Genomic DNA, 24,232 nt, shown 5'->3' with positions numbered 1-24,232 from the left:
ATGAAGAGATTTACTTTCTGCATGGGGCTAGGAATCAAAGATCTAATCATAGGATGCTGCATCTGTAATAGTTTTTTCAGAGTTTTTCATATCATGCCATATATTCTTTAGCCTTCATAACTACCCTGGGAAAACTACTATGAGCCATATGTGAATTGCCCAGAATAATTTTGCTTGCAGTGGCATAGAAATAGGTTTAATAAAAATAAATTCCTGCAGCTTGCAGTATAAGGAATTTCAGTAGAAAAGGTCTCAATCAATTGTTGTATTATTTCCATTAATGCTTTTTCTGTAATCTAATAACTTGCAACCAAATTACATGCAATTCAAAAAAAAATATTTTACTTTGCTCTAAGAAGGTTTTGAGTAACTTGAAAAATTACTATATGCTGAAACTTAAACTAGTAAGACTGCAAGTCATACTTACTTAGGAGTACGTACCATAAACTTAATTACGGTTAAACATAAAATTCGTAATTGTATAAAGCCTTCATTAGGATTTGAGGTTCTCCAGAAGCTTGCATACTCTTTGGAGTTATTTTGGTTTATTCTAAAAAGGTATTAGTCCACTCAACTGTGGATTCTGGAGTGTTGCAGTTATGATTTTTCTTTATATCAAAGACTGGGCTACAAGTGGATTGCTAAAATTTTCATCTTCCTTTATAGTACCATAATAAGCAAATTCATACATATATAGTTTATGTATAATGCCTTCTCCTTATATGACCAAAACTTACATATGCCTATAATGTGGGTAAGTTGGGATGAAATCATTGTGCGCTGGCAAGCAACATACACTTGCTTTCTCTTTCCACTCCCCAAATTTAATGAATAGAACTTCTGTCTTAACTGAAAAAGTCAAATGCTGCATTATCATTCCTTCTTTTTCAATCTTCAGGCTGTGAATGTCATTGTTGTAGCCATCATAGCACCACCCCCACACTAGAGGGATACATAGGGTTTTAACTAATGCCAAAAATGCTGCAGAGGAGACAAAAAAACTAATTGGATAAACTTGCCCAAACTACTAACATAAGCCAAGTATGCTCAATAACCGAGAAGATGGCACAGGCCGATGACTGCAACATGATCCATATGTTGCAGGTCCAACTTTTATTGTATATTGTAGTAGTTCTTAAACTTGGGAAAATTACCCAAGGGGGTAATTTGGGCACATCCTAGACAATGGGACAATTTGTAACTGCTTGTTTGAGAGTCAAGATCCAGTTTGGGACTGCCATTGCTGAGATGCTTATGTAAAACAACAGAGGGTTTGTGTTTTTTTTTGGTGGTGGTAGTGATATTATTCAAGACTAGGAAAAGGGGTAATTGGGACAGTTTAGGAACCACTGGTATAAAATATACAAGTCGTAAACTTGTCTCTTGGCTATGCAGGTTGATGGAACAGTTTTTTTACTATCTGTCTACTTACCTATCATACTGAAAATTCTAGCCTGTTTCCTTACCTTTCTCATTTTCTAACTGGTTGTTGTTGATGTTGCTATTGTTCCTTTTCACAGTAGTTCAGTCATTTACTAAGATCTCCTGGATGCATCCTGGATACAGTTCAGATACAGCTTATTAACTGCCTTTGGTCTTTAAGAAATGCATGTGTGTATGTACATCTGTATGCTGTTTCTCTTTTCCTGTTTTCTAATTACTATGTCTTGTTTAAGCATATGAGAAATATACTTGTACATCAGTTATGAAAACTTTTAAACCCAATAGCTATTTGGCACAGCTAAAAGGCATTGACTACTCTGGACAGGTATGGAAAAAAAGACCTTGTTCCTGTTGTTATCACACTGCAATATCAAATCAGTAAATTTTGGAATCATTCAACACATGGAAAGAGCATTCATTTATCACCAATTATAGCGATTGCTTCCAATACAGCAATTAATTAGATGGACATAGACCAGTTCTTCATTCATTATATATTTATGAAGCATTAAGTTTCCAGGGGTGTTCAAATCACTTAGTATTCAACAATCAATGCACATTTCCTATGTGTAAAAACAAACAAAAATTGATCTTGAGATAAAATTATATTTGTGATGGACTTTCCTATTTGGCATGGAATGTTCCTCCCAAGTTCTCATCAACTATTTAACAATTTCTTGAGCAAAAGAAAAACAAAACAACCTTACACGCAGAAAATTCCCATCAATTTTTAATAGAGCATAGCATCGACTTTCTTCCATGCACAAAGAGGAAAACATTGTATACATTGCACCATTTCTCAACTCGGCCAACCCCTGAAGAGCATCAGATTTAGTTCCTTTGTAGCTGCTTGTTTTTTTTATATACTTAAGTTACTTGTCTGTTTAGCTCTATGTTTCTTGTCTAGATTGCTCTTCTACCTAAGACCTTGTCATTCACAAACTGCGTCTTCAGCATCCTTAGAGGAATAGGTGGTTTGTAGATTATCATAAAACAAATTTCCAGGTCTGACTTTTTGACTCCCTATATTATCATTCTCTTTGAAGTGATAATGTTCAATGAGGTTAATTACTATTTCTCTAGTTGCTTTCTGAGTTCCAAATTCTTGGGTTGGATTCCAATGAGTAGACATGAATGTATGGGAAAGGAGAACCCACCAGAGCTTCATAGTCTCTATTTACAATATAATCCTTCCCAACTTGTCATCTTAGAGTTGTGTTAGACTACAAATCCTGTTATCTCCAACCACTATGATCTTCCCCAAAGAGATACAAGGTCCTCTTCTAGAATACCAAGCTTAGTTATATGATAGGCAACTAAAATTCAATTAAATATTTTTATGTGTGCATGTCCATATAAAAGGCTACAATCTGCAAGTTACTGACTTCTGGGCTATCTATATTGTCCTTTTCTATAAAGACAGAAAACAGAATTAAAGCAAGCCAGAACTGTCATTTTCTAGTATCACCCTTGAGAACCAGATATTCAACACATCTATATTTCCATGGATCAATATCAACGATCTTGGGAGTTAATTCACTCAGGATTAGGCATATGTACACCGCTATAGGTATATGTCAGTTGCCTGAACTGAAGTATTTATTTAGAGATGGAAGAGAAGAAGCATCCTTTGGATATTGCACTACTGAAAGAGAGATAGACAAAATTGAAAATTAAAATTATGCATAAATAATATATCATTAATGAATGCTAACATTCAAATATATGTAAAGAGTGGGTATATTGAAATGATTAAATGTGAATCTAAATCAGCCCCTACATTTTATTTTGTGGTTTTCGCACAAGTCAGAGTCATGAGGAATATTTTTGTGAAATGTTTTTAACTAAAAAGAAAAAGGTATCTATGGGAAGTAGGAACATTATTATGCATATAATCCAATTACACATGTTACACAGATAGAATTGTTTGCCCTCAGGTTCTCAGAAATGCAAAGTCAGAGCAAAATAATTCAGCTGCACGTATGTACATAACAGATGCTTCAGGCTTTGTTTCTTCAAATGTGTTAAAATATGAGAGGTACACATACTGTAGCTACTTTGTTGTTGATGACCTTATCCACGCATTTCTTGAAGTGCTCAGAGCTCTCCATGGCCGAGATCATGTAAATGGAGCTTTTAAAGACAGAGTCAAAACCACATGTAAATGCTTGGTTTAGAAATAAAATTTAAATACAGACATTTAAATACCATGAATAAAGATGAATTGATTTTACTACCCATTTCACTGAATATGCAATACCATAATATTAAAAGCAAATTAAAATATAAGTTATATCTTGGTTATCAAAAAATACTGTTATGAATTAATCTGCAGTATTGTTGAACACTGTCCTTGAAGTGTACAACACCTGCAGAAACCAAGTTGAAAAGTTCAGAATGGTGGAATGGATAGCGCATAGTTTCCAAGACACAGAAACACTTTTCTCCTCTTTGGAGTCTATAATATTGATATATTGTCTCTGTTGCCATGGGTAGTGAACATTTTCCACAGGAGGCTCTACAGTCCATCTCTCCACCCAGCCCTTAGAAAAGAGACATAACCACCCATCCCCAGATTAGAACGAGACATTCTGCTATGTTGGCACTGACTTTGTTGTACCCGAGTACTCTAATGTTGTAATTAGGTGATATCAGCCACTTTGTAATCCTGTGAGAATTGAGGCAGTTTAATTAAGAGAAGGCATGGGCACTATTGTGGCATGCAACGGGCATCTGGTGCCAGTGAGCTGACCCTTGCCTTAGTTCACTTCATTCAAACAAACAAAAACCCTGTAATCCAAAGGAAGGGTTTATTTCATTACCTAGAGTCAAGCTATGGATATACCCTTTGTTTTAGCTGAGCCTTGTTACTGAACATGGGATATGACGTGAACAGAATTATTGCCAACATTTGCCCAAGGAGTGCCACCTTAAGGCTTATTCTTTTCAGTTCTCTTTATTTCCATGTCTGGAAATAAATTCACAGGGCTGACTCAAGATGATTTTCAGCAAATTATGTCTCCCACCATCAATTAAGAAACAGACATCAAATGGATGGATGCAGAAATGTGTATTATGGACTATTCTAATGTGACTTTCTCATGGGATTTTATTTTAAAATAAGTGTGAATGTACAGGCAACAAAAAAGAGTGTGCGCAATATAATACCATCAAAGATGATATATTAAAACTTTTGAACTGGCATTAGTGTACAGCCTGAACTCCCAATGATATAGTTGAGTATATAAAGTAGCATATAGTAAGTTTCATAATAACATTTTAAATGTAGCCCAACATCAGATAGCTACACTGTTTATACAGTAAATCAAATAATCAAAAGGGAATTAAAAAGATCCAAATAATTCAGACTTGCACAAGAGAAAGGATACCTATTGACATGACTCAGTCAGCACAGAAATTTAGCTAAGGCAGCTTGGTTGGCTATAAGAAAATATCTGTACAACTTACCCTCCATATAATCACTTTGTCCCCTAATATTTCAAGCCAACCACAGATAAATATGGAATTCCTCAGACATTACATTTTCCTGGTCCTCTTAGATGAAGTATCTCAGCCTTCTGAATGGCATTGTGCAGTAACACTGTTTATTGTGGAGAACCCAGCCTTAACTTTTACATTACTAGGAAAAGAGGAGAGAAGGAGAGAGGAATGTACACACACACACATACCCCAATAGTAATTTATTAGATATCACAAATAAATTACTATTGGTGTGTGCATGTGTGTGCTGTGAATTTAAATTCTGGGAGGAAAAGTTGGATGCAAACACTATAGCGAACAAAAAAAATTCTTCTCTTGGGTTTTAACATTTGCATGCTACTGGCACATTTTTTAATAATTATTTCTTAAACATAACCTGTTGAAAGAAAACCCAGATTAAATCATATGATCTTCTGTTTCAGAATTAGGAATCCAACAGACTAATAATTTCAGAATTCTACACAATTATACGTCTTTAAACCTTTAATTTTTTAAAAAATGTTTCTTTTAAAATGGTGTCCTTATATTATGAATTCTTGCCATTATTTTTATATATGTAATTTCTAGTAAAGAATTTTTTAGGACAATAAAAACAATACACATTTTGAAAGAAAAAGAAAAATAAAGAAAAGTAATATGAGTGAAAAAGGTCCAAAGAAAGAAATAGAAAAGAAAAAGAATAGAAAAGCAGCTTCCGATCTTCTTAACAGCAGTTACAAGTACATTTATATTTTACCCCCTCTCTCTAAGATTACAGCATAATTTCCTTCTTTCTGCAGTCTACCCTTTCTAATCATCAAACCCATATATCACAAAATCATTTTTTAATGTTTTTTCAGCAAAAAGTCCATGAGGGGTTTCCAGTCACTAATAAATGTATTTATTGTCCTTTCTCTAATCAGACAAGTCAATTTTGCCATCTGTGCTAATTCTGTCATCTTTACCAGCTATTCCTCCACTGTGGGTATTTCATTCTATTTTTGTGCATATAATAATCTTGCAGCTGTTAATATATATAAAAACAATCTTCCATAACTCTTTTCTAATTGTCTATCCATTAGTCCCAGCAAGAAAAGTTCTGGTTTCAATTGAATATTAATCTTTAAAATTCTTTGTATCACTGTATTTGAACCCAACATTTTCTGGCTTTTTTACAAGTCTACCAGGCATGATAAAATGACGCTTCACGTTTTTCACATTTCCAACATAGATTTGAAGTACCTTTATACATTCTAGATAATTTTTCTGGAGTCATGTACCAATGGCACATCATTATAAAAATTATCTTTTAAGTTATAGTATAATGCAAATTTCAGTCCTTTCAGTCACATATTTTCCCATTGTTCCTTCAGTATATTATGTCCAAAGTTCTTAGCCCATTTTATCATACACTCTTTCACTTGTTCTTCTGTTTCAAATTTCAACAGAATGTATATGTTTTAGCAATTACATGTTCATTGTTTGTACATAGTTCAATTTCAAATTCTGTCTTATGCTGTTCACTTCCAAATGTCCTTAAATCTTTCTCTTAACTGTACATATGAAAACCACTGAAAACTAAATCTCTCTGCAGTCAACTGATCTCTTGATTTCATCTTATATTCTTTGTGCTCTTGTTTTAACAGCTCTCTATATGTTAACCATCTCTCTTTGCCTGACGTTTCTTTTCTATAAAATGTTGAGATCCATAAAGGCATTTTTGGGGACAGTCTGGGTTTATATCTATTCCATATTCTCAATATGGCACTTCTAATATAGTGATTTTTAAAATCTTCATTAACTTTAACGTACCGTAGAAAACTATGCCATCCAAACCTCAGGTCATGCTCTCCTAGTTCTAAAATTCTCTTATTTCTCAGCAGCACCTACTCCGTCATTCAAACCAAACAGCTGGCTGCAAAATAGAGTTTCAAATCAGGCAGTCCGAGTCCTCCTCATTCCTTTGTATCTTGGAGGATTTTATATTTAACCCTTGGCTTTTTCCCTTGCCATACAAACCTAGATCTATGTATTCTTGCCATTATTAAAGCATATTACATTGCATTCTCAGACAGATACTAACTATGCTTTAATAATTTCCAGGGGCATCTATACAGGGTCCGTTTGTGTCAGTGGCAACTGCCACCTTAACCTTTTTTTTACTCAGCAGCAGATGGTCCTGTTCCAGCCATTTTTGTTGATAAGTATGAACATTAGCCCTCAGTTTCTTATAGGGAAGGCACTTGCAACACTGAACAGCAGAGCTGAGAATTGTAAGAAGGGGTATTGTAAGTCAACATGATATAGTTGGGCTGGCAAAAACTATGCTCAGTGACAATAGAGCACATCGGTAGATTTGGTGGATCAGAGGACTGATTTAGTTTAAGCAAACTTCCTATGTATATGAATGACAAGGGACAAGCAAGACCACTGTAACATACTGTATGTATCATGCAAATGTCCCTTGGCAACGTTTTTTTAAATAAATATGCTAATAAACAGCAGACCACAGTGTTCAGTAAGTTGTTACCCAATTTAATTCTTATCCTATTACTTGATTCTTATTTGCAAAAGTGGAGTTTAATAGGATTGTCAGAAGGATTTTATTTCCTTCTGTAAAGAAAAGTCTATTATTTGCATCTTAGATAACATCAGTTGTCTCTTTAACAGAAAACTTTATAGTGTAATAGGCAATCTCTAACGTCAGCTATGTCCTCTGTGTTGAAGTTATTTTCTCCTACTTCCTCTAGATCTCCTTCTGATTAAGGATTTCACACTAGTAAAGTCAAAATTCTTTTATTTATATTACATATACATGCTTTCATAAAGGAGATAACGCTCAACTTTGTAAAAGTTACTACCATTTTCATTTAGATGCCTGGCTTGTGAATTCTTTTAATTAACTTTCTGTTTTACAATTTACTAATCATTATACAGCTTTTGACGGCTGTGCACTCATGTTCTGCGAGGCTCCAGTATGTTCACGCATCTCAGAATGACTCTTTCAGAATCAGCACTGCAGCTGCTGGAAGCTCTCATGATTGAAACAATGAAGGAACATCTGAAACATCTCTTTTAAAAAATTCATATGAGGAGACAGACAAGGATCTTTGCTTCTGCTTGGATGTACCCCTATGCTCCCAACAGATGTGCAAACCAATTATATTATAATGATGATATTGTGTGGAACTTCAAATCTGTAATTATTCAGCCCCTTTTCAAAACACCCTAGCATAATTATACCACTCTCCCTCCCACTGTCTCTCATACTATTGGTTTTTTTAGCTTCTGTGTTAGGTGGTGTCTGGCAAAGTCTGATGCCTTTATATATCTGAAATCAGTGAAAAGGAAGACAGTAAACAGAAGCTTGGTAACCTGGAGAAATGTGATTAGATGAAGTACGGTTAAGCTGCCCTACCTTCTACGTTTATACCTTTAAATGCTTCTAGCTACCAACAGAGGTATCTTGTGAGAGAGATGAAATCCATCTAGATTTTGATAACCCTTTTGCCTATGGATTTTTTTCCCAGAAAGCAAAAAAGTGTAGTATTTTGTCCTTTATTATATGCTGACAAATAGGTAGCATATTCTGTAATGGAGATTTAATGATGCCATTCATGACTATTCATGTCACTCTATAATTAATTTTTAAACTTTTTTCCTCAAGACACTTTCTGAAGGTCCTCTTTAGCGAGCACAAAATGTCTTGACATTTGTATATTTCTAAAGGAACCAAGAATGAGGCTTGGCCAGAGGGAGTCTTTTATCTTTTTTTTTTTTTTTAAAGACATTCAGCTGTTCAGTGTCAAGCAATCAAAATCTATACCAGAGCAGGCAGCCTTCTAAAAGAGTTTCTTTTCTTTAATAAAGTGGCAATAAAGATGGACACATACCTGCTTTTTCCTCCTCATGGCAGCCAAAATGCTCTGCAGAGGGTCCATACTGATGTTTAGAGGGAACTTCCTTCTGCAACTGGAAAACTATCTTAAGGCAGCTTCTGTTTCTTGCAATCTGAAGGTTAAATGAGGAGCTTCTCATTTTCCCAACTTCTGAGACTTGTAAAGATAAGATGAAGGTAAAAGATTTACTGCCTTTACCTTCCCACTTGCTGACCGTTTTTCCTACTGTGCTGCCCCTTCAATCATAAGGCACAAATAATTATTGTAACCAAGGTCAAGATGCAGTTGTAAGTTTAGATTTGTGGGTGCAACCACTGAGCTGACTCAAGAGTCTGGGGAACTCAGTCCTTTTCTCAGCTGCTGTGGGGTATTTTTCTCTACTATGAGGCAAAAGATTATGTGGAGCTATTGCATAAAACATGTTAAGTCTTTGAGATGCTACTTAATTAACTGAAACAAACTATCATGACTACCTTTCTAGAAAATAAATATTGAAATGAAAGGCTTTTGAGACTGCTTCTCAACAGTCAATTGCACAATATACTTTTATATCAGTAGCAACAGGATGCTTCTATTCCCAAAGATGTTAGGAAATTTCACTCCTAAACAAATGAACTTTTCCCTCTTTTTTGTTATTAATTAAGCATCCTGCTCCTTTTTTTACTACATCAGGATAAGACAACATTCGCTGAGATGTTGTGTTATTTCTTCTACAGTTTTGCTTCAGTTTAAAATCTATTTGGAATGTTTGTAAAATCTGAGAGGAACTATTCAAACCAACATAATTTCCTTTGTCTGAGTTTTTCCAGCTTCTCCTCTGGAAAAATGAATTTTACATGTACGCTGAAATGAATTTTACATGTACGCTGATACAAAAGCAGAATAAATGCTATGTACATCCTCAATGGTATTTTTTTTTTTTTTGTCTTGAGAACTCACAAATTATGGCTTAATGTTGTGAACCAGTCCTTTGAGGCTTAGTCAACAAACCTTAGCTAAAAATCCTAGTTTATAAATGTGTATGTGAACAGAGTCAAAAGGTAAGTTGTCCCCTTTTAACAATACTTTAAGCATGGGCTATCTGGCTAGTATCTGGTAGCCTTCAACTTTCCTTCCTTTTCTTCATCCCATTTTCTTAGTGAAAGTTGTGAAGAACGATGGGAATTAATAAGTCCCCTTCAAACAACACTATGGCTTAAAAGTGGATCTTGAGCCCACTTCATGAAATGCAAGATATAGAAGGCTATTTGGACCACTGATCTAATTCAGTGCAAGACGTTTTTATGTTTAGTATTAAAAATCTGTAAAATATGTATTATTCCATTTTAAAATAATTGCCTTCTGTATTTATTTCCCATTAGCAACTCATAAGTCATGCACTCTAGATATAAGACATCACTTGTAAGAAGTTCTGCTACTTCTTTAGCAGGTCCCTTTTGTTTGTTTTTCATTTTAGCTAAGAAAAAAGTTACATGGAAGTATTTGTTGATTGCTACAGAGTAGCAATCTATGAGGGGAAGCTTTGCGACTATTCAGTTATATTTGTTTCTCAGTGTAAATTCTTCATTTCAAATTTTATAATGCACGTTCATGCAGAATAAATCACTTGTCAACTTATCTTACGATTCTAGTTACAGGCAAAGGTCAAAGGTATTTATTGGCACAAATAAGTGGCTTCATTAATTGCTTAATTACATCATAATGAAAAGCACATAGATAATAGATAAATGAACAAATTTAAGTCAATAAACGCATATGAATTGTATGGTTGTGGCACTTGCCAATCTGATATTATTTTCGTCATTTTCCTTTGGGGAAAAATGATAATGCAGCCAAAGTTATTGGGCTACTGCTTCTGGTTATTCTTTAATGTCAACTACTTGAAAATAGAACTGTGACAATTGCATTTTTCTTGTAACCTGTTATTCTGTAAATAATTTATCACTGTACCTGCTTAACTCTATAGTGGCCGTTTTAGGCATATCTGCAAGGAAAAAACCCACACATTTCAGCAGAATACTGTGGCATGTTTTCCTGTTTCAGTATCTGACACACCTCCAGCAAATATGTATTCTTGCTATCAAGGTACTTCTATTATGGTATTAATTTGAATCACCCACAGTGATATGAAATTTATTTTTGCAGACCTACATTCTCAAAACCTTTCCTATTCTTAGACTAGCTGAAAGGATTAATTACATATTTTTTCAGCAACTCTCAGTGGATTTCTTTCTTTAATATTAGAATATATCTTATCTGGTGTAGGCAAACTGATTGAAACAAACTCAGCCTTATTGTTTTTAAAATAAATGCCTAAGATGCTGCCTTACAATTCACCACTAGAGGGAACATGGGCACTTTGAAACAACTGGGAAGCCTCAAAAAATTAGAGCTGAAGAGACAGAGCAGTTAAAAAACATACTTTTGGGGGGAGGGGGCTGCTGAAAAACCATTTTGTTACACTTGAAAGAACATTTCTCACAGAATTAAAAGTAATGCTGTTTGAGAGCAGGGAAGAAAACCTCTGCCCAGTGTAAGCATGTATCTTTCCCCAAGTTGCTGAAAGATCTGACATAAAGCAGCAGCTCCACGCAGGGTATGTTCCTTTAAGGAGACTAAGGTCCTTCCTTTCTTCCTTCCACAGTAAAGTGCAACTGATTACTGGTGGAGCAGCATTTATTCCTTCAATTACTGGCCTGAAACTTTGGACCCCACCGGGACGTGTTTTTTATGTGCAAGGGTGATGGGTGGATCCGCAAACAAGTACAACGCCTTAAAACTGCGTTCTGGAGAAAGGTCACCTGAGCTGCCTCACCAGCAGGGCAGCATACAAACGCAGCTGGCTGCAGACACTGAGATGTCTGTCCTGGGAACAATGCTAATGAAATGTGACTTGCTACAGGTCCACACTTTCTCTCCCAGCAGCACGAACTTCCCCACTTGCAGCAAACCATGACATGGCATTAACCTGCTCTGGCATCCTTTTTTCTGCCATATCCTGTGACTTTGCCTTAATCTTGTCCCCAGCCCGTGAGTAACAGACTTAAATCATTCTCCTCTGTGGTCTTTGTAAAATCGAGTAGGCTTTACCACTCTCTATTTTGGAAAGAGGTCAGGGGACTGGCAGAGCTCAGAAAAAAGAGGGAAAAGAGGCAGGATATGGGTAGACAGGTACTGTAGTTTTCTGCCGCTCAAGGATGGGAGACGGCGCTTCAGCTCAGTAGCGGGGAAAGGCCTGGAGACCCGCAGGTCTAGCTGCAGATCGGGCAAGGCAGTTTTGTCAGGGTCTCCCTTGTTTTTAACAACCTTATTCAAACCGCCAGGGCTGACCTGCCTTTTAGCAAGGTATCCACTTTCATCATCGGGAACAGAGGATTCTACGCAAATTGTTTTCCAGGTAGTTAAGTTCATTCCACCCCCACCTTCCCTTTAAAAACTGATCACACTCAAAGAGCAAGATTAAGCTGGCAGGTTGCGGCCAAATTCCACGGATCTCAGCACATCAGCAGCTGATGCCGCATTCCTTTCTCCCAGATCTGGGTAAATGGCTTTCGCTTGGTTCTTCCTCCGCCTCCCTTTTTACGGGGAACGGGAAGAGCCGGCACCAAGGCAGCGCCCTGGCAATTCTGTCTCGCAGTCCCCCGCGGAAATGGTTACCTGCTGCATCAAGAAACCACTTCTTGTAATTCAATTAGTCAGGTTTTCAGAAGGTGGGCGAGTCTGTTTGGTGTAAGGGCGGGCCATAAGGCGAAGAAGACACCTCTTTGATAAGATCGGAGTCCAATCGGGTTGGAGAGAAAGAAAGGGGAAAAGCGATCGATAAGCAAACAATCTGGGCTCTGACTGGCTGCTCCAGCGATTCCTCCTCCCCTTACGCAAGTAAACTGCATGCAAAAATCCCACATGATCTACCAGCAGCGCCTTCGCTCCTAGCTAGCTGCTTGCGCCTTTTCTGTGCACACACACGCACACAAACGGAGGCTTCCAGATCTGACACGCATACACATGTGGATGTCTGCCACAGTCCTCATATAGCATCTATGCAGCCGTCTGTTGCACGCAGACAACCCATCCCGCGAGCGTCCCCGCTTTTCCTAGGTGGCTGCTGACGATTTATACGCGGGGAAGAAACCGGTCATTGCAAAAAAATAGAAAGAAAAAGAAAAAAAGTGGGCGTGACTATTTAAAGACCCCCCCCCATTTTCCTTTCCTTCCTCCTCTTTGGCAGTGTTGACTTCTGCTCCTCCAATCCTCGTTGCTCCTTGCGATCCCTGCCTGCCAGCCGCTGCATTCGAGTTTTATTTCATTTGCTTGGTGGAGTGGCGAGAGAGGCGCTTCCCCGCTTCTTCCTACTCCGCCGCGGCGGTTTCTGAGAGCGGGAGCAGCTGCCTGCCGGACAAGACCCGAAGGCTTTCTTCCTCTCCCCAACCGCCCTGCCTTTCTCGCTCGCCCTCTGATGTAGGCGTCTGCAGGGTTTCCTCACCCCCCCCCCGCTTTATTTTAACCCCACCACCACCTCCCTCTTTTGCAAAGTTGACATTCCAGGGACTCGGACCTCGCTTCGCTCCTGGAGCCACTTGGCGAAGCTTGACGGAGGAGAGACCGCTTGCGCCCACCTCCCGGGGAGCGGAAAAGCTTCTTCCTCGCCCTCGCAACGAAACAACCCTAGAGAACTGGGAGACGTCCTTTCTCCCTCGTTCCGCTTTTAATTCTTTTTCTTTTTTTTTTTTCCAAGCACTCCCTCCAGAAGCAAGTCGGTTGGGATTGCAAACTCCTCTCAATCCTCCCCCTCCCCGCAGGCGGTTCTGGGTCTGGATTCCGGCTGTGTTTTCCTCCCTCCATCGGCCAAGGAAGAGGGACCAGCATCCCTTCCAGAGCGAGCGAGGCGCCTGAACTCCGGCCTCCCGCAGCAGCTCGACACAGCCGAGCCCGAGCGGCCGTCCGCCGCCTCGGAGGATTTGCTGCAGCAGCTTCTCCTCGTCCGGCCTCCTCGCTCCGCTCCCCCGGAGCCTTCGCGCCAAAAGACGGAGGGAAGAAAGTCCCAGAGAGGGAGCGAGCGGGGCGGGGGGAGAGCGGTCCTTTCCGAGGGGAGGGGAAGCCAGGACAGCGGAGCCGCCCATCAGCAGCGCTGGACGGGGGCAGGGCCGGTGCATGTCTCGCCTTAGGCTCCACACAGGACTCGCCGCCGTGAATGAGCGCCTCCCGCCTTCTCCTTCGCCGCCGCCGCCGCCGCCGCCTGCTGCTGCTGCTGCCGCCGCCGCTGCTGCTGCCCGGCTAGTCTCCCGGCTCCCCCTACCGGGGCACGCAGGCTCCATAACAAGGATCTCTCCTCGGAACCGGCTTTTTTCCAGCGGGGATCTCCTCAAGTTTCCTCGTTTTCCTTGCACTTTTCTCTTTGTGTGTGTCCTGTGACTTTCTGTGGTTTGTCCTTCTTCTTTTCTCCTCCCTCCTTCGCTTCTCTTGGTGTTCTCCTTTGTTCTTGTCCTTGTTTTTGAAAAGACGCACACGCGCTCGCAGCTCCTCCGTCTACCCCTTGGCCGTGTCTTGTGGCGGGAGTGATGTTGCACGTGGAGATGTTGACGCTGGTCTTTCTGGTGCTCTGGACGTGCGTCTTCAGCCAGGATCCCAGCTCCAAAACGGTGGCCGATCGCTATGCCGTCTACTGGAACAGCACCAACCCCAGGTAAGGAAGGAAGACGGCGCAGTCTTAGCACCGGCGCAGTCTGAGGGGCTTGGCGTGGCAGCATTTTCAGGGTCCGGCGCTTCTGTAAAAGGGGCGCTTTGGGAAACGGACAAACGACCTCTCCCTTGGAAGCTGCCAGCGGCTTTGCGCCCTCAAGCATGCCTAAGTGTGTGTCGAGGGGGACACTTGTTTGTAAAAAGGGAGCAAACTTTTTCTCATAGTCATCAGCCCGGGCAGCTCTAAAGGCATCGCCTTGGACCTCGCTTCTCTTGCTTTCTGTGTCGCATCAACGACCAGGCCAGCTAATTTTCACTAATGACCTGTTTATACAACCGGCAAAATCTCTTCTTAGATCATCCGTAACTTGCAGTAAATCACTCGTGAAAGCCAATATGTGGAATCACACATCCTGAAAACGCGTCCGCGCGCGCGATCCTGGAGGGTCAGTTTTGTTTATTTTCCGCTTGATAGATAACAAATATATCAGGGGAAAAAAATTACTCTAGGGAAACTTTTATCAGTAGGTGCAGCTAGAATTCCAACAGTGCCCTTAGATTATGTCAGTCTGAAGTGTGCTTGGGTTTATAATGTTAAGCTGTGTTTATATTTGTAGTCGCCCTCGGCAGCTGCGGGGAGACTCCAGTTCCACGTAGCACCTGTTCTGAGGGGTCTAGAAGCAGAACCGTTGTGCCCTGCAGGTTCCGTTTCCTCTGTTTGTTCAATAGGGCGAGTCTCGAGTAAATGTTTAAGTCAGATTAATGGCATGAAGATACTCAGCTCCTTGCCCCCTCCCCAAGATTTTCAGTGCTTTCAGAGGATCATTGGTCTTGGAGACTTTCCACAGCCAAGGGTGACTCATGCTGTCAGAGTATAAATTCACGTGCAGTAGTTGGTGATGCTCTCACAATGCAAAAGTAAAGTGCTCTGGGTGCAGCTGATGATTTCATAGTGATTTAGCATCATTTGGCAGTGAATGAAATTAAGGTTATTCCGCTATTGAATATATGCTTTATGTCACTGAACAAAACAGCTTTCATGATAAATTGTTCGGTTGAGGTTATGGAAGAGCAACTTTTCTTTTTTTTCTTTGTTTTCCTTGCTTTTTTATTAATGTGAGTACAAACAACACTTTTTTTTTTTTTTTTGGTTTCTTAACTCTCCTGTCATAATTCTAGAGTGAATCATGCAGTTGGATTAGCAATTTCTTTTAGGGTCTGCCTACCCCTAGCATTTTTCTTGTTTTTCACTAGCTGATAATAGCAATCCTTCCATTGCTGTTTCTGCATAAATAAGGCACCTGAATGTTCTATCAGCTTGTTAAAATGAAAAGAAGTTGGCATTGTTCAAATAGATTTCAGTAGGATTTTTGTTTTGCTCTTTTTAAACCCATTGGACTACTCCAGGTTTATGGACATTTTACCTTACATTATCTTTGTGCTATGGATTGAGAATACTGTAGCACATTGATTTTGTTGTTGTTGCAGGTAATGCTTTAAAATAGTTTGGTGGTGCTTGCCAAAAACTGTTTTACTGTGTTCAATGGTAGAGTGAAAGTAGACATTGCCAGAGTAAGAGAAAAAAGAAAAACTGCCTGTTTTTAAGTACCTCAACTTTAGCAGGCTGTTCAGTGAGTTAATTTTAATGTATTGTTTTAAGCAAAACAATACTTAAAGGAACACTGTTCATTATTAATCCTCCTTAAGTTAATTTCTTTGATAGTTACTAACTGTTGTGCTTCCAAAACTTGGCACATCTTTCCATCTTATCAGAAATAAAACTGTACCCAAAGAGATTTCAGGTAAAATCAGACAATTTTGTTATAGACAGAGTTCTGGAAGAATATTAAATTTGTCTTTTCTGAATGATGAGTGCCATATCTTACAATAAAAGTTACAAACTGAAGTAATGCATTTGTCAAAGGTGGTGAAGTAATAAACTGAATTTGCCCACTCTGCTTGTGAAAGCGGAAATGTTTGCTGCTTTGAATTTGATCAAATGACTTGCACATGTTGCTCTTTTGCTTAAATCAAAGCACAGTATTAAATGTTTTGTTTCTCTGCCTGTTGTGGTATCAATTAAACATGTAATGTAGTGCAGTACTTCAGTATAAATAATCCATAGGACAGTGGGGTCAGAACTGGAACATTTAAGCCAATGAACCCAGAAAGCAGTCATGTAAGCAAATACTTTTTTAAAGACTGTAAAGAAATATATGTATATATGTGTTTTAAAATGCCAGAAGGGTAGTGGATTATAGAACTTTATCAGGGTAACATGTGGTTGATGGAGTAATACATTCCCAACTATATTGCTATATTAAAATGTTTGAACTAGGTCTTCTGGTCTTAAATATAATATGATGAAATTACATATTTTTCCCATATTTGTTCATTCAAATATGTATTTTGACACTCTACAACCCTTTATTAAGACATTTTTGCAATTCATGGTTTATCATCTGAAGTTCAAAGCCTATAGTATAATTTATTTAACCATTACTGAGATTTTAATTAACATGAGAGATATTACTTGACAAGAAGATTTTTATATTTATTGTTTCTTATACTGGTAGAATACTCTCATATGAGGACTTACTGGGGTAAGCTAGACTGATACAAGGGGATTTACTTCTGAGTAAATATTCATAGCACTGAATGGAAAATGGTAAAGTGGAAAGTCATAAAAGAATCAGGATATTGTGAATTAATTTGAGTGCAAAAAAGTTCATAAAGGGAAAAAAAATTATGTAGAGATTTCTATAATTTCTGAGGTTAAAATGCACTTCTAATTAGCATGTTTCCTTAGATTTGATACACAAATAATATACAGAATTAGATAAAATAAATGGGATAAAACAATACTCTAAAATACAGATTTAAATGAGTGCTTCCATTAACATTTTAAATTCATTAGAAATTATAATCCGATAATTTACTTAAGCATAAATATACCTATATACCATATATGTGACAAATTGCTGAAATTTTATTCTAAAATAACATTAGAATATATTTTCAAAACTATGTCATGAATGCAAATTGAGTATTGGAGAAATTATGATTAGTTTTCTTTTGTAATATTGCTAGATGCACTAATTATGAATTAAAATATGTTTATTCTACGAAGGTACTCACAGTCCTTAATACTTAAATGGGTTGCATAATTTGGCCCTAGAAAAATGTGAAAATTTGTTTTAAAGCTACAGTATGCACAATACTGATACTATTAAGGACCATATGTAGACCTTAAACTTCAAACACTTTGCACTGATGTCTGTGGCTTAAGAGTCTATATTTATAAGTTGTACGTAGAACATCTGAATTCTATTTTGAATTCTTCTACAGTGATTAGATAGTTTTGAGTATTGAAATGTATTTGTCTAGATATTATGTCACTGGAATATTACATAAAACTACAACTTTCTGTTTTAGAGATACATTCTGAAAACTTTGTTCCAGATAAAGCCTTGGATACTGCAAACAATGTAATGCAGATTTGTTTTATGCAGTATTTTACAGTAAAGTATTTCTAATTCTTCTATCAAAAGTCTTAAAGTATACAAATAGTTAATTTTCCATTTATATAAGTAATTATGTTAAAAAGAAACAAGTATTAAACCCATGGTCATTTAAGTAATACAGATATATTTCTAGAGCAATATATGGACATGGGTAAATTAAAAAGAAAAAATATATTTCTGTGTACTAGAAAGATACTGCTAATGTGCAGCACATTCCTGTGTAAGTTTACTGGAAATCCCTGCTTTTAGAGGGCTTAGTCTCAGAAACTCAAAATATAAGTTTTGAGCCATAGTTTCACTAATAGCAGTTATCACTACTATTATCATAGAAGCTGTGAAAGAGAATATGGAAGTAATAAAATGAATGGTTGATCCTCAGACTGCTCTTCCTGTTAAAGTTTTGTTATAATAAAGAGATCCAAAGATGACTTCAAGGTTATAATAGAGTTCCTAGGAATTATTTGTCACTGAACTTAATTAGACTTAAGTATATTGTTATATTGAAACTGCACCCATCCTTAATTGTGTTAGGCCTTTCAGTTGACTATGTACCAAGTAGACTATTTAGAATTATAGCTTTCAGTAAATTTTAGACTACGTTAAAAGTGCTCGGCTCTTCATAACGCAAGATCGTTTATCTTGATAATATCTTATTGTATACATTTTTGTCTGAATTTTGGATCTCACTTAAAGTTTGTGACTTACATTTTGAAATCCTGTATGAATAAGCGATTACTTTCTTTACTGTAGTTTTGTACTATATGGTGTAGACATTGTAATATCTACTAGAAATAAACATCTGTATAGTTGTAGTGTTATTTAAACATACTTTTAATGAATAAGAACGTAATACTTTCTTGAATAAAAAGTAATTTTATTCTTCATAAAAGGTCAAAGTCATTTTATTTCAGACTTTGACAGCATAAAATATTTGACAATTAAAAGCTGATAAAACTAGTCTCCAGCCCAGTGAATTTCCCATGATTAGAAGTGTAGTGGAAAAACCTTCAGAAGCACATTACATGCTATTTAGCTGGTCTGAAAGTTGTTTTCTGTATAAAGTGATTCTCAGCACAGTCTAGCCTTTTCCTTTAGAAAGTACCCATTCAGTAGTTATGTAGGCCTTCTCCAGTCATCAGTAAAAGTAAAGCAAATAAATAAATTTTCTCCAGTTTTACAAATATTCTTCATGGATACATTTTAGAATTTAGGACACAGTGGCCTGATTTCTTGTTAGAGATAGCTAGGTAATGCTGCTCCTTACAAATTCTTTCCCCTCTTCTTGCAGACCTAGCAGTCTGCCAGCTCTGTAGTGGGATAAGAAATGAATAGAGTAAGTCCATCAGACATCCTGGACTTTCTGCCTGTGGTGACTTGATGAGACGAATGTATACACAAGCACACAGGTAGCTAATGTTAAGGTTATGGTGGGAAAAATGATGTTAAGGTTAGTTGCCTAGTTACCTATGACTCATACTTTTTAATTGGGCTGTTAAATATTTTACATTTTTGTTTAGGAACTAACAAAAGTTAAAAAATTATAATGATTTTAATGTTTGTGTTAATTGAGAAAACTAAGCATTTCCTGCTGTAATCGATAGAGTACATAGTTTGGCTGCAGCAGGCTTTATATTATAACTACTCTCTATTATGCATCTTGCTGCCATCAGCTACTGTGTAATGTGTAAGAAAGTATGTTCCTTGAATATAGAAAATAAAATTATCTATCACTAAGAATGATCAGATCTTATCCTTATGAGCTTCATAATGTATATTTATAAATGTAAACTTTTAATTTACTTTAATTTAAATTTTTCATTAGTTTGCGTTGAATTATTGTTCATTGCAAGCTAATACTACAATAGAAAAGTTTGTTTTCGCAACTTGTAAAACATATTGCTGACAGCAAAATAGTGCGATTATAGATCTTTCATCTTGTATGCTTTATTTTACCCTGTATGTTCTATCTTGTAGCTCTAATTTGTAAGTTTTATTAAGTTTTATTCAGTCTAGGTCGCTGACCTATAATAAAGAATTTGAATATTTGAATATTACAATAATAACAATTAAAACTAAATTCCTACATTAAACATGTTTTATAACTTTTAGAATTTTTAATAATTTGTTTCTAGCATTACAATTCTAGTGATGCATATGCTTTTGAGAGCAGTTTCTTCATGTGTGTGCGTACTTGCATATATTTCTTCCATTTATGTTTAAACCTGTAGTCACTGAGAAATTAAATGCCAAATTTATAAGACAAATGTTTTTGAAACCACTTTCTGCTGACCTTAGAGCTATTGATTTATCACCCAAATGTAACACTCAACACATTCCATATTTCTTATTACTGGTCTTAAACTTGGGTATGATTCATATACATTATTGTAAAATTCACTAGAGGTAGACTATAATTTCAAATAATTGCAAAACCGACCATATTTTTTTCTTATAAAGCAAAAAATATGAGAATTAGGACAATCGCTAATAAGAGTATAGCTTGTACTGAAAAATTGCTTTTGTAGCTAGTGCTGCATTAATCATGTAAACACAGTAAGATGTTTGGCTTGGTTGCCAAAGAGCATCTTCTGTACATCTGATAATTGATAGATCAGTGAAAATGTCCAGTGAAATCCCAATTTTTTAATCGTATGGGAAAAAATGTCTAAAAATCTGCCTAATAAATGCAGAAATTGACACTAAATAAAAACCTTGTGTGTTTTCTTGTGATTGAAATACATTGTCCTCCATGCCTATGTACTGCTAGTATCTCTCTGTCAATGGAATAGAGTGAAGAAAAATGGGTTAGGTGAGAAACAAAGCCTTATTGCTTTAAGAAAAAACAGGTCAGCAATATATATTTAAACAGTGTATGGCTGTGGTGGTATTCACTGAGTCAATGTGTATACTTGACCCAGCTGCTCCAGTCCTCCAAACTTTTCTGCATTCTCGAGTTAAAAACATAACGTGTAAGAACTGTTCAGAGTGCAAATTCTGCTTTTGATGATCTACAATAACTACCTATCTTGTGAGGAATGCCTCCCAATTCTTTTTGAACCTGGAAAAAGAAATTTCAGGGTTTGATGGGTAATTTTTGATTTGAAACATGTCTTTGGCTGGCTTTTTACTTACAATCACATTGCTATATGTTATGCCAGTGAACGAGGCTTATTTTTTAATGCCAAATGAACATTAAAAGTTACAATCTACTGGTCATAAAATAACATTTCTTTTACAATCCATTTCAAATTCTTCTAGTTAGATCTGTTTGCTTAGTAAACTTAAGTTAAACACCAATTTCATTGAATGTTTACAGGTTGAACTATGATTCAGATGATCAATAATTGAAAATGGGGTTTAATTTAATTTATATACACTCCCACAAGGGAAAAGGAGGCAATTTTTGCCCATTTCTTCTGTCCCAGACCTTCAGATTCTTACTAGGAGTTGGTCAAAGATGTTGAAGAGGAAGGAGGAATTTGTGAAAATTGCCTTCTGCTTTTTTCAGCCAAAGCTTCCACTACAACTTAATCGTCTCTATTACAAAAGACGCATTCATTTTAGACATACCGTTTTTAGAATTACTAAGAGTTTTATACTTTGCTATATCTATGTACAACCATCAAATAGTAATGGTTCAGATTATAGTATTTTTTTTCTACATTTTTGCCAGTATGCAATTATGTCTTTTGTGTATTTTTTAATTTAAAGCATTTTAGCCCTTGATTTAGCCACAGGGTGATGAATACATAACATTCGTAATATAGATATACAGGATGTACCAAAAGTCCCCATAGGCCAATCATAGTGTTTTATTAATTATTTTTTTTTCAGAGAAAAAGAATGTTCAATGGTCATGTATCAAGCGAATAAGAAAATATTTAGCAGAAAATGGCAATTGAGTCGAACATTTAATGTAATTTATATAACAACTGACTTTTGGTACACCCTGTATGTATAAGCTTATACATCTAAATATATATTGAATGTACAGTTTTCTTGCTTTAAATTTTAAGATGTTCAGTTGACTGTTATGTCAAAAGGTAGTGCTTTGTAAGTCCTGTAATTGGAAATTGCTGTATTTAATGCTAAAATATTTCAAAGAAACAGTATCATCTATTTTGTGAAGAAAGTAAGATGCACATTCGAAAATGTCTCATTTTGGTGAATTAGCTCTTCAATTAATTTGGAAAGCTACCCTATGCACGGCTGAATTAGTATTAGGAATAGTTTTAACCAATTTAAAGTAGTTTACAAAATATGTCGTTAGTATCACTTTTGTCTAAAAAAACCCCTTGTACATTTTTCATATACATAGAAGAATTAATACCTTTTAACGAGTGAGTGAAACAATGCGGGATTTATTGATACAATATTTTTCATAAAAAGAGACTGACTGACATTTTAGGGTTTGAAAATAATGACCTGACACATAAGAACTTTTTTTTTTTTTTTTGCGTTGACACAAAATGCCATCAAGTTTCAATTCTGTACTCAGATGGGAGCAAAACTCATGGAACTCATGAGTGCACACTTACAAATGGACCAGTGTAGAATTATACTGTGAATGAAGGCTGTGCACATCTTGAATATGATTTGTAAGAAGTGCTTTGGAACTTGTGAGTGCACAGCACCTCTTTGCTATAATTTCAAGCATCTTGAGTTTTTTCAGGCTTCTTCATGGAGCTTTAAGAAATTAACTCATTAAAATTTATGTGACTCCAGAAAACATCTTTTTTGGTGGGGGCTTGCACTGAAGTGTGAAAAAAATTATGTTGCTTTAATGAATAGCAGAGAGGAACTGTGCTTGCACAAGCTCTGAACATTTCTTTCAAATCATACCCCTGCTAAACCAAAAAATGGCAAACTCTATATTCACTATCATAAAAATGAATAGTGATAATTGAACCTGATGTTGCTTTTATAACTATATATAAACTTTTAATATTATTTAAAAGTTTTAAGTTTACTGGTATGGAAAGATCCAGGACCTATCCTGAGGATCTGTAAATAATTACACAAATGTTGTGTTAGGATACTGCTTCAGAAAAAAAAAGACTTTTTGTAGAATAATTTTATTTATTAGTGAAAACAAGAATTCATAATATTTGCAGGAAAAATATTTGCCATTGTTGCTTTGCTTCATATATTTTGTTAAAAAGAAAACCCAGATATCAAACAGATATCAGGTTTTTTTGTTCATATGTGAGCATTTATATTTTTTTAAATGCATTTATTATTCTTGGTAATTCATTCAAATCAGACATCCCCAGAACATTTCCATGCAAGGCAACAGCATGCTTTATTTGTTTACTCTTGTTGGTTCAATGCATTTGCCATTCTTTAGCAGCTTGGCTTATTAAAAATTAGTGATCCATCACTAAGAGGGGTACAGTAGTAGTGTTGCTTCTTAGAGGATTTTTGTGCCAAGCAACAAGAAATAATAGCAATACAAGAGCTGCCAAACGTGTGCCTCCTAATTCCTAATTAGGCAACAACTAGGAACTGACATTGTAGGAAGAGACAGTTTCTTCCACATATTGAATAAATAATATTGAAAGGAAAATGAAAGGGCGGTAATAGTCAAATACTAGTTGCCACTGTTTATAGGACTTTCCATCAGTTCAGTTTGAAAAGCAGAATAGATATTGGGAGTTGTGAAATAATGGTTAGTGATGCTTTCAGTTACTTGAACATTTTAATAAGCAACAGCTTCAGCAGAACTAAGAAACATAAGGACAAAGGATATAGTCCTTTCCCCACAATTATGTGAGCAATGGCCTATGAAAGTAAAGCAACATTTCAATATTTCTGCTAGCCAGGGCTGCCAATAACTCCTGGCACACTTTATCATAGCTGAGATGCCATAATTAGCACATTTCTTGATGTGTAGAGTGGGTTACATTCAGAGTTATAGCTGTCATGGGAATTTTTTTTAAAAAAACTGTTATGCTGCTACTATTTTTGCTTGGCATTTAAGAAAAATACCAAGATAGAATGCATATAGTAATATATATATTATTTGGCTGTATTTTTAAAAAGCTGTTACGAAAAATGTCATCTGATTTATCGTTCCTAGTTATTTATGTATTTACTCAGACTTGTATGCTACCTCATTTTATAGAATCTAGGTAGATTACATATACAGGTATTATATTGAAAAACAATATATTATAAAACCAAACAATAACCAAAATATTGAACCAT

At 36.5% G+C, this 24,232-nt stretch overlaps 1 protein-coding gene and 1 long non-coding RNA gene across 5 annotated transcripts in view; one reads left to right on the top strand and one right to left on the bottom strand.

The window, feature by feature from the left end:
* Window positions 1-1,965: 1,965 nt before the first annotated feature.
* Window positions 1,966-12,719, bottom strand: LOC148213781 (uncharacterized). Its single transcript, XR_015793679.1, has 4 exons — window positions 12,480-12,719; window positions 8,817-8,978; window positions 3,492-3,576; window positions 1,966-3,088 (listed from the first exon to the last, which is right to left on the bottom strand). It is a non-coding gene; the product is annotated as an uncharacterized LOC148213781 (long non-coding RNA).
* Window positions 11,640-24,232, top strand: part of EFNA5 (ephrin A5) — a 232,086-nt gene continuing 219,493 nt past the window's right edge. For 2 of the 4 annotated variants that reach the window (XM_015891512.3, XM_007422694.4), the window contains exon 1: window positions 12,757-14,505. In XM_015891512.3, the coding sequence (XP_015746998.1) occupies window positions 14,381-14,505 (125 nt within the window). In that variant the 5' untranslated portion in view covers window positions 12,757-14,380. Of the gene's footprint in view, window positions 11,853-12,756; window positions 14,506-24,232 lie in introns of those variants that run through there. The other 2 variants (XM_025163010.2, XM_025163011.2) reach the window with 2 other exon arrangements.

The sequence above is a fragment of the Python bivittatus genome, unplaced genomic scaffold, assembly GCF_059951505.1.
Source record: "Python bivittatus isolate LINGU-HERP-01145 unplaced genomic scaffold, Pbiv_v1 ctg000850_np1212, whole genome shotgun sequence".
Lineage (NCBI taxonomy): Eukaryota > Metazoa > Chordata > Lepidosauria > Squamata > Pythonidae > Python > Python bivittatus.
This window is presented reverse-complemented; position numbering and strand designations above follow the sequence as displayed.